General features: G+C 65.2%; 1 protein-coding gene across 2 annotated transcripts in view; it reads left to right on the top strand.

The window, feature by feature from the left end:
* GRAMD4 (GRAM domain containing 4) overlaps window positions 1–10,269 on the top strand; it is a 73,161-nt gene extending 62,892 nt beyond the window's left edge. Inside the window, exons 10-20 of one of the 2 annotated variants that reach the window (XR_005987848.1) lie at window positions 463–511; window positions 1,536–1,607; window positions 1,917–1,960; window positions 2,031–2,140; window positions 3,443–3,597; window positions 5,143–5,287; window positions 5,973–6,066; window positions 6,420–6,504; window positions 7,296–7,364; window positions 7,583–8,554; window positions 9,470–10,269. Coding sequence is in view for 1 of the 2 variants with exons in the window: in XM_041755505.1 (XP_041611439.1) it covers window positions 463–511; window positions 1,536–1,607; window positions 1,917–1,960; window positions 2,031–2,140; window positions 3,443–3,597; window positions 5,143–5,287; window positions 5,973–6,066; window positions 6,420–6,504; window positions 7,296–7,364; window positions 7,583–7,687 (928 nt within the window). In the remaining variant the exon portion in view is untranslated. Of the gene's footprint in view, window positions 1–462; window positions 512–1,535; window positions 1,608–1,916; window positions 1,961–2,030; window positions 2,141–3,442; window positions 3,598–5,142; window positions 5,288–5,972; window positions 6,067–6,419; window positions 6,505–7,295; window positions 7,365–7,582 lie in introns of both variants that reach the window. The other variant, XM_041755505.1, reaches the window with a different exon arrangement.
* Window positions 10,270–12,639: the final 2,370 nt, after the last annotated feature.

Here is a 12,639-nt window from a genome sequence, read left to right as displayed (position 1 = left end):
TGTCATGTCATCTCTGTGTACTTTTAAATGTCTCTTTCCTGGGATCCCTGGGTGGCACAGCGGTTTAGCGCCTGCCTTTGGCCCAGGGCACGATCCTGGAGACACGGATCGAATCCCACATCGGGCTCCCAGTGCATGGAGCCTGCTTCTCCCTCTGCCTGTGTCTCTGCCTCTCTCTCTCTCTCTCTCTCTTTCTCTCTCTCTCTGTGTGACTATCATAAATAAATAAAAATTAAAAAAAAAATGTTTCTTCCCCGTCTGGGTCCCCAGAGGAGGGGCCCGTGAGGGTGACCTTGAATGGTCCATTCTGAGAGCCAGGGTTAGGGGCAGCCCTGGTGGTCTTGGCAGCAAACAGCGGGTTTCCAAAGCCCCTGCCCCGTCGGGAGCCCAGGGCTGCGGAGTCCATGTAATCCTCCAACGGCACCAGCTGTTAAAGGCCTATGACGGTCTCCTCTTTGCCAGGGGCTGGAGGATACAGTGGAGCATCGTGCCTGAAGTGTCTGAACCGGTGGTAAGTCCTGGGAGGGCGAAGGCGTCTGTCTCCACCTGCTCAGGCCTCCACCCACTGGCACTGTGTGGGGAGGCCGGGGTTCCCCGAGGGCCCCAGGTGCGGCTGTGTGGATGCCCTGGGGAGCCCTGCCTGGCAGGTGGAGGTCAGGGAGCAGAGGCCAGCTGCCCCCCCGCACCCTGTGACCCCCTGCCAGCTGACACCCCAAGTGCCCCTTGCTGGCCCAGGCTTGGCTGCATGGGAAGCAGGCTCCCTGCCCCGGCCTGTCCTGACCCTTCCCAGTGGGAACATGATACGCTGCAGGGAGGCACCGAGGGGCTCCCTGGACCATAGGACATGTAGACCGGGATCAGCAAGCTGTGACCACGGCCCTCCATCTGGTTTTATGACATTTTGTTGACGTATAGCGAAATCCTTTAATTTATGCACTGCTGGGATGCTTTGGGGCAGCAGCAGCCGAGCTTAGCAGCCGTGGCACAGCCCATGTGGCACACAGAGCTATGGGCGTTTCCTGTCTGGCCCTTACGGAAGAAGCTTGCCGAGCAGAGGAGACTCTGGCCCCCGGGGTGGAGCTGCAGGCAGGACCCAAGGGACGGAGCCCCTGCTGTGCATGCAGGTCCCAGTAGGGGTGTGGGTGCAGGGCTGCCCAGGGGGCCCCTTTAGGCGGGGGTCAGGGAGGGAGTCTTAGGAGGCCGGCCTGTGTCTGCTGCAGCTCAGCATCCAGGAGGCCCTTGGGAGGTTCTTGTTGAATGAACTCAGGATGAGGTCAGGAACCCCCTTTGCCTCAGTTTCCCTCATTGCAAAGTGAGAGGGGAGGGCTGCGTGGTTTCTGAAGCTGAGCCATTGAGGCACGCCTCCCCGCTGGCCGAGGGGGGTGCCACTGCCCCCGCACCCTCCTAAGCCCCAGCGGGGGTCCCCCAGGATGGTGCACCTGTGCTGTGTGGAGGCAGTAGAGGGACCTGCTCCTGGGGCTGGGAGGCCTCTGAGCTGCTGAACTCTGGTGGAAACTCTCTCCCTTTGGCTGCAGGAACCTCCAAAGGAAGACCTGACCGTGTCTGAGAAGTTCCAGCTCGTGCTGGATGTCGCCCAGAAGGCCCAGGTACTGCTCTGGGGCCCGGCCTGGGGGCGTCTCTGGACCTGCCGTGCCCGTGGGGTCCCCCGGCCCCCCATGACCCAGGCCTGTCTGGTGTCAGCTGACCTGCCATCAGCCTGCGGCCCCGATGGGCGGGCGGGTGCCCTGGAGGTGGGGGTCCTGCCACAGCTCCCGGGAGGGACGCGGCCCCGGTCCACCGGCGGCGAGTGGCTAGGCCGGCCGTCGGGACTCTGTGTCCCCCCACTGTCGCTGTGTGGACTCGCGTGTGGACGGCGGCCCGCCCGGGCTGAGTGACCGCCGTGTTTGTCCTCACAGAACCTCTTTGGCAAGATGGCTGACATCCTGGAGAAGATCAAGAAGTGAGTCAAGGCCCCCAGCTGGGTGTGGGGGTGCGGCCCCGTCTCCCGCTGACCCCGCTCTCCCTTCCAGCCTGTTCATGTGGGTCCAGCCTGAGATCACGCAAAAGCTGTATGTGGCGCTGTGGGCCGCCTTCCTCGCCTCCTGCTTCTTCCCCTACCGCCTGGTGGGACTGGCCGTGGGTAAGGAGGCACCTGGGGGGAGTGGGATGTGGGGCTGGGGGGAGTGAGGTGTGTGGGGTGGCGAGGTGTTGGGGGGAGTGACGCTGTGGGGGGCACCAGCCTACATCCCACCAGCCTATCTGCGGGGCACACATGCCTCCCAGAGGCCCGCTGTTGGCACTCGCTGGCGATCCTCACCTTTAAACTCAGGAGAAATGCAACCCATCACAACGTTAGAGATGTTGGAGTCCTGTGATGATGGTTCCTTAAAACAAGCTCACCCTGTGCTTCCATCCCTGCCCCCTCCCCCCTCCCTCCTCCCTGCAGCAGGGGAGCTGGGAGGCTGGGCTGTGAGGGGTCACGTGGATGGAGGAGAGCTGGAGGGCGGGAGAGGCCACGGGGGCAGTGGATGGGGCAGAGGATGCAGAGGATGAGGTTTCCTTCCAGAGCCTGCCGGCCGGGGTGGAACAGACAGGACCAGGAGTGGGTGGTGGCCGGTCAGGGAGGGCGCAGGGTTTGCCCCCGAGGGCTGGTAGGTGATGTCGTCCAGGGAAGCGGGAGGGACACACAGGGGTTGGGGGGGAGGTTCAGGCTGAGCTCTGGGGCGGGGAGGGGGCAGGATTCAGGGGGCCCCTGGCCATGGGGCCGAGTGCCTCTGCAGGGTGGGGAGGAAGGTGCGGGCAGGTGGAGGCTGCCCCTGACCCCTCAGCCTGCCCACCCCGGGAAGCTGTGTCCCTCCCCAGGCCGGACCCTGATCCCTGACCACCGTGGGGCTGGTGTGGGCACAGGGCCCATCCACAGTGCATGGTGGGGGCGAGGGTGGGGGGCTGAATCTGCGCTGGGGCGTTGAGCCCGGGGGTTGCACCGTGTGGGGCTGTCCCCACCTGCCGCCGCCCCCAGCGTGCAGCCAGGGCCTTGCCGGGACCCCCAGGGCTGGCAGACGGTGCAGCGTTGGGGGAAATGCCCTCAGTTCTGCTTCTCGGGGTGCAGACCAGCACATGAGCTCTCTGACCCGGGCTGAGGGGTCCCTCGGCCTGGACAACCCTATCCCACCAGGTCAGAGGGAGGCAGGCTGGGGGTGGTCCCCCGTGGGTGGTGGCTTAGGGGCTTGTTTGTGAGGTGGTGTGATTGGCAGGAGCTGCCCGCCCCTCCCAGGTGGTGAGACACAGAACAGGACCCCCGTTGGCTGGGTCACCTTGACCCCCTCGCCCCCTGCCCCACACCGGCCAGCCCTGGGCCCTGGGAAGCCGTCCCTGAGCCCTGGCGCTCTGCTCCCTGCGGCCCTGGGCCTGGCCGGACAGGACTGTGGTCTCCTGTCCCCAGGACTCTACGCCGGGATCAAGTTTTTCCTCATCGACTTTATCTTCAAACGCTGCCCGAGACTGCGAGCCAAATACGACACCCCATACATCATCTGGAGGAGCCTGCCCACGGACCCACAGCTCAAGGAGCGCTCCAGCGCCGCTGTGTCGCGCCGGGTAGGCTGGCCTCGGGCTGGGGCAGCAGCCACAGGGCACGCTTACTGCTCCCGGGACGTGGGGAAGCTGGTGTCTTTCCGATTGGGGGTGCGGGGGCTCTCGAGACAGACGCAGGGCGGGAGGGATTCCCCGCTGCCTGGCACTGTGGTTTCAGAGGGCCTGGCAGGGTGCGGGGGAGGGGGGGGGCATGCAGATGGAGGCTCCCTCCCACCTCAAGGCCCCTCGCGCTCTCCCACAGACTTGCCTTAGCTGTGCTGACCCCCAGGCCCAGGCGGGCAGGGTGTGGGGTGCTGGTCGTGACGTCCCAGAGCCTGGGGGCCTTGGCAGGAGGGAGCCCTGGGAGCTGCTGTCCAGGCTTCCGTTCGTGGCTCTGAGGCTCGGGCCTGCCTGCTGCCCACTGGCTGGATCGGGCCTATATTTATATTCACGGCGGGAGACCCCTGGGAGCTGGGCCCTGGCACGGAGGATGCGCTGGCCTGGGTGTCCCCATCCGGGTCTCAGATGAGTGCAGGAGGTTCCGGGTCCGTCGGACTCTCGGGGAGGTCTAGGAAGGCTTCCTGAGGGAGGCGACGCTGCATTGCTGAGCACCATGTGTGCACGTCATCTGAGGAGAGGGTGTCTGGTGACCCGTTGGCAGGAGGGAAGCTGTGGGTCAGGTGGGCTCAGGGACGACAAAGCTTATCGGGAGCCCAGGTCCTCAGTGGGATGGCAGGGTTGTCCTGAGCCAGCAGACAGGCTCCGGTCAGGCAGGTGCAGGGAGACCCGAGGGAAGGGGCGCAGAGGTGGGCAGCCCGGCACCCCGAGACTGTGGGGGGAGAGGAGGGGCTTGTCCTCGTCCTGGGGGGTGGGGGCAGGACCTTCCATTGGCTAAGACCACCTGGCGCTGGCCAGACTCCAGAGAGGCGTGGGCGCGAGGCCGCGGGCTTCCCCGGCCCGGGAGGGAGGCCCCGCCGAGGGTCTGTGCCTACAGCTCTGCTCGGCCTGTGTGTGGGGTCTCACGTCCTGTGGACCCACTCGTTCTCTTGTCTTGGTCACGCGTGCGTATGTTGTCTCCTCTCTGGGCAGCTGTCAGGGCACGACAAGGTACGGTGTCTGTGTGGAAGCCCCGCCTCCGCCGGGGCCTGGTGCAGTGCGTTGCTGTGTTGTGACTCTGTTTGACTTTTAACGTCTCTTTCTGTGGCCTGTCCCACGGCCAGTTCCGATTTCGGAAACGTCTAGAATGGCCTCTGAGCTCCTGGTGGCCTGGGGCCTGGACGGCGTGTGCTGGGGTGCAGGCTCAGCCTCGGTCTCCTGAAGTGGGGTCACCACTGGGGGAAGCGGGCCTGTCCCCACCGCTCTGGGGCTTCTTTGCCCAGGAGGAGGCCGGGCTTGCGAGATGAGGAGCGGCCCCTGGCAGGGGCTTGGAGGGGTCGCACCCACATCTGGGCATCCGGGCGGCCCACTGCTCATCTACCTTCACGGTGGGGTAGGGGGCGGGCAGCTGTGTGCGTCCCGGTACCCCCACCCCTGGCTGGCCTGGCTGAGGGACACGTGTGCTCTCGGCAGCTACAGACGACCTCCTCACGGAGCTACGTCTCCAGCGCACCCGCCGGCCTGAACAAGGACGAAGACACCGGTCGCTTCCATGGTACCAAGAAGGGCAATTTCCACGAAATCTTTAATCTGACGGAAAATGAGCGACCGCTGGCAGGTATGTGTGCGCTGGTCTGTGGCCGCCCTGGCCTTCTGGGGGCTCGTGCTGGGCCCAGCAGTGGCAATGGCGACAGGGCCCCAGGAGGGGTCCAGGCAGGCAGGAGGAGTGGGGTGTGCGTCTGGCCCATTCAGCCAGCTCCGGGCGGGGGGCGTTGAGCAGCATTCAGAGGGTCCCCCAGAGCGCGGCTCAGAGCTGCTCTCCAGCAGGAGTGTCCCCCAAGTAGGTGTGGCCCTGAGGGTCCTTCCTGCGGCCCCCGCGCCCTGGCTGCGACCATGACCTGGCAGGAGGGCCGTGCGGCACAAGGCAGCTGGGTCCTTAGAACAGCCCGCGGGCAGCGTGTGACTGCCAGCTGCCACCGAAAGCCCTGGGGTGCCAAGCTTTGACCTCGTCCGGCCCTGTCCTGCTGGCCGAGGGGGCGCCAATGCGTCCTCCGGGTGCCCTGGCCGTGGTTTGGTGCACCTGCACAGCCGCATGCTTCTCCTTCAAGAGGGTGAACGTCCTAGCTGACACCCACCCCATAGCGGACACCTGCTTCCTAGGAAGGGGGGGCAGGGCGCCTGCCTTCCTGTCGCAGGGTTTTCCGAGGGTGGACAGACGTGTTGGCACATGTCTGACAAGCCCGCGCTGACGGTTCCCACCTGGAACCGGAGAGAAGGGTGACAGGTCGTGTTTGTGCCGCTAGTGTGCGAGAACGGCTGGCGCTGCTGCCTCATAAACCGGGACCGCAAGATGCCCACAGACTACATCCGCAACGGGGTTCTGTATGTGACGGAGAAGTGAGTGCCTCTGGGGCCCAGCCGCCCTTCCCCATCTCCCCGTCCGCCCCATGCTCCTGCGTCCCGCACACTCCCGGCGGTGGCCCTGGGCCACACCTCCCCACCGCCTCTTGCTGAAGGAACAGCTTTGGACGTCCTGGCGCTTGCTGGACGTACCAGGGATGCTCGACATCCTTTGAGCATGAGTCACACACAGCATAGGCAGTTGGTTCTGTCTGTAAAAGCTATGAAATGGTCTCTTGAGGTGAATTCCTTGGTGCCAGGCCAGGGGTGGAGACAGCTGGGGGCCTGGGCAGCACAGCCCGGTGCGGGGGGGCAGCCCTAGGTCCAGCCTCTGCTCCTCCCCCCGGTAGTTACCTGTGCTTCGAAAGCTCCAAATCCGGTTCTTCCAAGAGAAACAAAGTCATCAAGCTGATGGACATCACAGACATCCAGAAGGTCAGCGTGGGCCCCTCCTCCCTTTCCCCGTGACCCCTCCCGGATTCGGAAGGAGGGGGGCCGCAGGGCCACTGAGCGGGGGGTGGGGTGGGGTGGGGGGGCTCGATTGGAAGTCAGATGCATTCACAGCGGGGGAGCGGGGATCAGGAGACTCTGGGGTGCAGTCCTCGGTTCTGCCCATGTCAGGGCCCCCCTTCTAGAAGCCTCCATGCAGGGCCCCCAGGCCCCTGTCAGAGGCTGAGCACGTACCACGGGCCTGTCCCACCTGCTCATGGGTCAGCGCCAGGCTCCTAACCCCCCCAACCATGGTGTGGCTCCCCCGGCCCTGAGGCGCTCCCTCCGCCTCTGGTGTGTCCTCTCCCAGTTTCCCTTGGGTGTGGTGGTGCCCGGGAAGGCCTGACATGCTCGCTGGGAGGGGGTGGCTGAGCCCACCCGCCTGCTGCCCGTCTCCAGGGTCTGAGTGTCTGGGGCACAGGTCAGCCCCAGCGGGGGTTGGGTCCCAGCTCACAGGCACGTCAGGAGCACGCCCCCCCACCGCGGCGACTGCGGTCCCTCCCCAGACAGATGTGCCATCCCTGGGATCAGGCCGGGGCCCTCCCCCACCTGCAGTGCCTGTGGGAGACCGTCTCACTCGGATGCGGGAGAGGGTGGGACGGGATGTCGGCAGGTCTGGTTCCTCGGTCAGGAGGGTTCCGTGGGCTTGCTGCCTGTGGCCCCGGGAGGGGAATGCCCTGGGGTCAGGGGACAGGCGCACAGGAGGGTCCCTGGTGACAGTGTGCTTCGTCCCTCAGTACAAGGTCCTCTCCGTCCTCCCGGGCTCAGGCATGGGGATCGCAGTGTCCACACCATCAACCCAGAAAGTACGTGCTGGAGGGGAGCCAGGGAGTTGGCGGGGTGGAGGGGGGATGCTGAGACTCCCTGGAGGGCCCTTCCTCCCCTCTCCTCCCCCTAGGCTAGCGGAGCTCCTGCCCCTCCAAGTGCTGGGCCCCCCGGGGGTGGGGTAGGGGGGTGGAGCCGGGGTCGGTGTTGCTGGCAGGCGGGCGCTCCCGTCCTCACCGGGGCATCTCCTCCCTGCCAGCCCCTGGTGTTTGGTGCCATGGTGCATAGAGATGAGGCCTTCGAGACCATTTTCAGCCAGTACATGAAAATCACGGCGGCGGCAGCATCTGGCAGTGACAGCTAGTGTTGATTCTCCCGGGACGATGCTGGAAAGGGTTTTGTTTTGTTTTTTCTTTGTTTTTTTTTTTTTTTTTTAACAATTTGATAGTGGAAAAAAATTGGACGTCCTCCTGATCTTTTGCAATAATTCCCCTCGATCTGTGGTTTTTATTGTGTTTGCCCTGCACTCTGCGGACCCCTTCACGCAGGGGTGGGGCCCTCAGACGGAGCCCGCCCTTCTGACAGTGAGGCGTGCCCCGCGAGCTCGGGGGTGCGGAGGGCAGGGGACCCTGGACGCCGGTGGAAAGGATGATGCACAGGAGCCGCCGGCCCCCACCTAGGACCGCTGCTGTCTGCCCCCGATGGAGAGCCCACACCAGCCACACACCCAGCGCTCCAGGGGCCACCGCCCTTCCACACCAAAGCCATAGCTGAGGCGCACCTGCGGTCCCTCTTCCGGGGGTGACAGACGCAGGGAGGAGTGGCCCGGAGGCCCCTCCACAGCACCACGAACGGGACCCTGGGTCTCCTTGGTCCAGCGAGGCCTTCCACAGCGTGTGGCCAGGGTGAGCCCGGGTGGGGGGCGCGGCTCCGTGTGGCCTGCGCCCTGTGCCCGCCTCCCGTGGGCGCCGACAGGCTGGCTGGGCCCGGGCCCCGCCCCCACCCAGGCCACCTGCTGCCTTGGCCTCCTGCGCCGCCGGGGCCTGGAGTTGGTGACCCGCGAGGATTGGATGGCATGCGCGGGTAGAAGCACATCTTTTTAACACTCTGCTCTTTGGAGAGCCCCATGGGATACCTGCCAGGCTCTCGGGCCACACGGGGCTTTGGTGGCTCGCAGATGAGGATCAACCACGGCTTGGCTGGCGCCGGCCTCGAGGCTGCAGCCACCTGGGTCAGTGAGCGGGAGCTCTGGGGTCCCGGGGACAGACAGTGGGGCCCGGGGTGGGGACAGAGAGTGGGGCCCAGGATGGGGACAGAGAGCAGGGCCCAGTGCGGGGACAGACAGCGGGGCCTGGAGTGGGGACATACAGTGGGGCCCAGGATGGGGACAGACAGCGGGACCTGGTGTGGGGACAGAGAGCGGGGCCCGGGGTGGGGACAGACAGCGGGGCCCGGTGTGGGGACAGAGAGCAGGGCCCGGTGTGGGGACAGACAGGGGGCCCGGTGTGGGGACAGACAGCGGGGCCCAGGGTGGGGACAGGGGGGCCCGGGGTGGGGACAGACAGGGGGCCCAGGGTGGGGACAGACAGCGGGGCCCAGGGTTGGCACAGATCAGCAGGGCCTGGGGTGGGGACAGATCAGCAGGGCCCCGGGGTGGGGACAGAGAGTGGGGCCCGGGGGTGGGGACAGACAGGGGGGCCCGGTCTGCCTGCGTGAGCTGTGCAGGGAGGCCCGGAGGTCACTGGCTATGACCGTGAGTGGAGCCCAGAGGTTTGGGGCCGGCGGCCTGCACCCCTGACGTCTGGCGGAGTCGGTGGGCGTGCCCCGTGCCAGCACACACCTGGGCCGGGAGCCAGTTGCCCCCGCGCCCCGCTCGGCCTGGGCCCCACCGGGAAGCGAGCTCTGGAGACGAGGCCGGGGACGGGGCCCATCTGCGGGCTGGGTTCGTTCCAGGACAGGCCTGGGACCTCCGTGAAGGACGGGCTGAGACATTGGCGGTCAGCACACTTCCAACTCGATTACTCCAGTTCCTCAGCTTGTCCTGAGTCCTTTGGGTGTCACTGAGATTGTTGTTTTTTGAAGAAACAGAAGATTATATTTTTTACAGAGAGCAAGCTGTTTTTCTTATTTTTGTATCATTTTTCAGATGTAATTTTTACCTTTGCTCCAATCCGGATGTGCTGGTTTGTGTGAGACCTGGTGGCAGCGCTCACGTCCCCCTTCCCAGGGACCCCAGGGCCACCCGCCAGGGCCCGGGTGGCGCTCCCGGGGGGCCGCGCAGCAGCCTGATGAAGCACACACCCCGCCCGGCCGGTGAGGTCTGAGGGCACCGCGGCGCCCTCCCCTCGCTGCGACCCCCAGGGGACCCGAGTCAGGACCTACTGAGCCTCGGCTCGGGCTCCCCCAGGTGGCGCCAGCGGCCTGGCTCTCGTGGGCCAGGAGCGGCCCCAGGGACCAGCAGCAGGGTGGTGCCCATGGGTGCTGCTCACACCTGTTCCCGGGCCGCCAGGGGTCGGCGTGTGCCCGCGGGGGGCCACCCTTGCCAGCAGAGCGGGTGGTTTGGTTCGAGTCCCTTCTGAGGAGAAAGGGAGATGAAAACTGACCACGTGGGGGGCGGGGGGCCCCGGAAGCTGGCTCTGCCCGCGGGGGGGCGGCCTCCCCGCCTCCCGGCTGAGCGCCCGTAGTTTCTCTCAAATTGTGTAAATCTGGGCAGATGTTTAATTTCTATGACTAATCACTGAACTAGAATGAATGTTACATTTTTTATGTCCGAAGCTTGAGTCTATTTTGAATCTGTAAATAATCGTTCCTGGTGTCACTTTTGTTCAACAAAAGGATCGTACTGTATGAAGAACCGATGAAAACCCCCGTAACATTTTTTTAAGAAAACTTTGTTTGTTTAAAGAAGTCTTGTATAAATTATAATTTTTATTTAAATAAACCCGAAATGCTGTGTGCTCAGGGGCGGGTGGGGCCAGCAGCTGGCACGGGACGGGGGCGTGGGGCGGGAACACCGGTCAGGGCGGCCCAGGGGCCCCGTGGCCACCAGGCGGCGGGCCCAGTTCCAGAAGGTGGGAGGGCAGGTCGGGGCATCCAGCAGGCCCATGACTCGGGGTATGGAGGAGCGAGTAAGGGACAGAAGCAGAGCCTCGGGCTTGGGGTGCAGGTCCTGGCCCCCCTGGGCATGGCTTCCCTGGGAGTGGTGGGCGCCCCTGGGACCAGGTGCTCCTGCAGGCCTCCCCTTGGGGTCTGCGGCAGAGAGGTGGGCAGAGGGTCCCTGGTGGTCCCCGCGGCACGGATGCTGTTGCTGGAGACCGTGGGGGACAGGAGCCCGCCGCCTGCCCAAACCACCAGGGCCCCGCGCTGAGCTGAGCTGGGTGCAGCCACAGGCACCCGGCCTCCCACACCCCGAGCCCCCAGGGGGCCCCCAGGAGGCAGAGGCCGGGTCCCAGGGAGCGAGCTGGGAGCTGGACAGAAACCAGGTCTGGAGGCCCAGCTCTGCTCACAGGTGTGGCCTTGCATCCTACATCCGTCCACCCCTCTGTCGCGGGCACTGTCCTGGGGGCTGGACGTCACGGTCGGCCGCTCCTGGGGGTGGGGGGCGTCTCTGTAATTGGTTTTGCTTGCAGGCCTGTGTGCCCATGCATCACAGCAGACTCTGGGGGGGCATCCAGGACATCCAGGGAAGCGCCTGCTGCCCCCAAGGGACCTGGGCCTTGGTTCTGGGGAGGCCGAGCCCCTGCCGGGCTCCCAGCAGGTCTGTGGCACAGGCTGCGGGCTGGGGGCAGGGCGGGGACATGGTGGTTATAAACCCTTAGCACCCTCATTCAGTTGGGCTTCTGTTCCCGGGGACCTACGGGTGCTTCTGGGTCGGGACCTTCTGTGAACGAGTCTCACAGCCATGAGTAAAGGGGGGAGGGCACCCCTGCACCCGAGACCTGTGGCCAAAGGCTGTGGTTGGTTCACCCGCAGAAACCAGGTGAAGAGCTGACCTCAGCGCAGCCTCTGTAACAGAGGCCCAGCCTGCAGGGGGGTGGGGGAGCCCGGCCTGCAGAGGTGGAGGGGGAGAGCCCGGCCTGTGGGGGAGGGGGAGGAGCCCGGCCTGCAGGGGTGCAAGGGTGGGGGGAAGAGCCTGGCCTGCGGGGTGGAGGGGGTGAGCCCGACCTGCAGGGGTGCAGGGGTGGGGGGAGAGCCTGACCTGCAGGGAGGCGGGGGGGGGGGGGGGGAGCCCGGCCTGCAGGGGTGCAGGGGTGGGAGGAAGAGCCCGGCCTGCAGGGTGGAGGGGGAGAGCCCAGCCTGTGGGGGCGGGGGGGGGGGGAGCCCGGCCTGCGGGGGTGCTCGCGGAATTGAGGAGAATCCTAAGGAGGATGGGACCGCTGAGCCGCCACCACGCAGTGCCCAGAGCACGCTGAAACCTGCCCCCCAGACACACGGGAGCTGGGGGGCCCTGTCTCCTGCAGCGTCCCTGTGCTCCACTGTCCAAGGTGGCATCGAGCTGGGGGGGGCGGGGGGGCAGGGGGCCCAGGACTTGGGAGGCAGAGGTGGGGGGCGGGCACCCGGGCCCCCCCAGGGGCTGCTGTCACGCCGGCAGTGGGGTCAGGGCTGGTGCAGCCGGGGCCGCTTAGGTGAGTGGTCTGAGGGAGGGGAGCCATTCCACCACCACCTGGGGTGACAGGACGGTGGACACTTCCAGATCGGCAGTTTCCGGAATAAGAGGCACATTTTGAGGATTCCATACGACACACTCCAAAAATCGCATTTACGTGTAAAAACAAAACAATTAGGGTAGTCCCCAAATACAGTTTTTAGGAGTCTAAACAGAATTCAGAGACGTACGGGAAAATTAGAGAACTATCCCAAGACCTGAGGACGTATAAATGGGAACGTACGCAGTGTTCCTAGACTGGAAAGCAGAGTGTCCTGATGGGGGACGCCTGGGTGGGCGTCTCAGGGGCGTCTCGGGCGGCTCAGGGGGTGAGCGTTTGCCTTCCGCTCAGGCCGTGATCCCGGGGTCCTGGGATCGAGTCCCACATCGGGCTCCCCGCAGGGAGCCTGCTTCTCCCTCTGCCTGTCTCTCTGCCCCCTCCCCCCACCCCCATGTCTCTCATGAATAAGTAAATCAAATATTTAAAAAAAAAATACCTGAAGACCCAAAGAAGCGGTTGGGCCAGGGCTCATGTTCCGTCTTAATAAAAAGGCAACGAATTTTTCAAGAAGGGACAAGACAGAGGGAAGGGGGTTTGGGCCTTGAAGGTGACGGGGCTTCCCTGGATCTGCAGTGGGAGGTAATGAAAGGTCCGGGTTTGTGCAGCCCCA

This window comes from Vulpes lagopus, chromosome 5 (assembly GCF_018345385.1).
Source record: "Vulpes lagopus strain Blue_001 chromosome 5, ASM1834538v1, whole genome shotgun sequence".
Taxonomy (NCBI): Eukaryota; Metazoa; Chordata; class Mammalia; order Carnivora; family Canidae; genus Vulpes; species Vulpes lagopus.
This window is presented reverse-complemented; position numbering and strand designations above follow the sequence as displayed.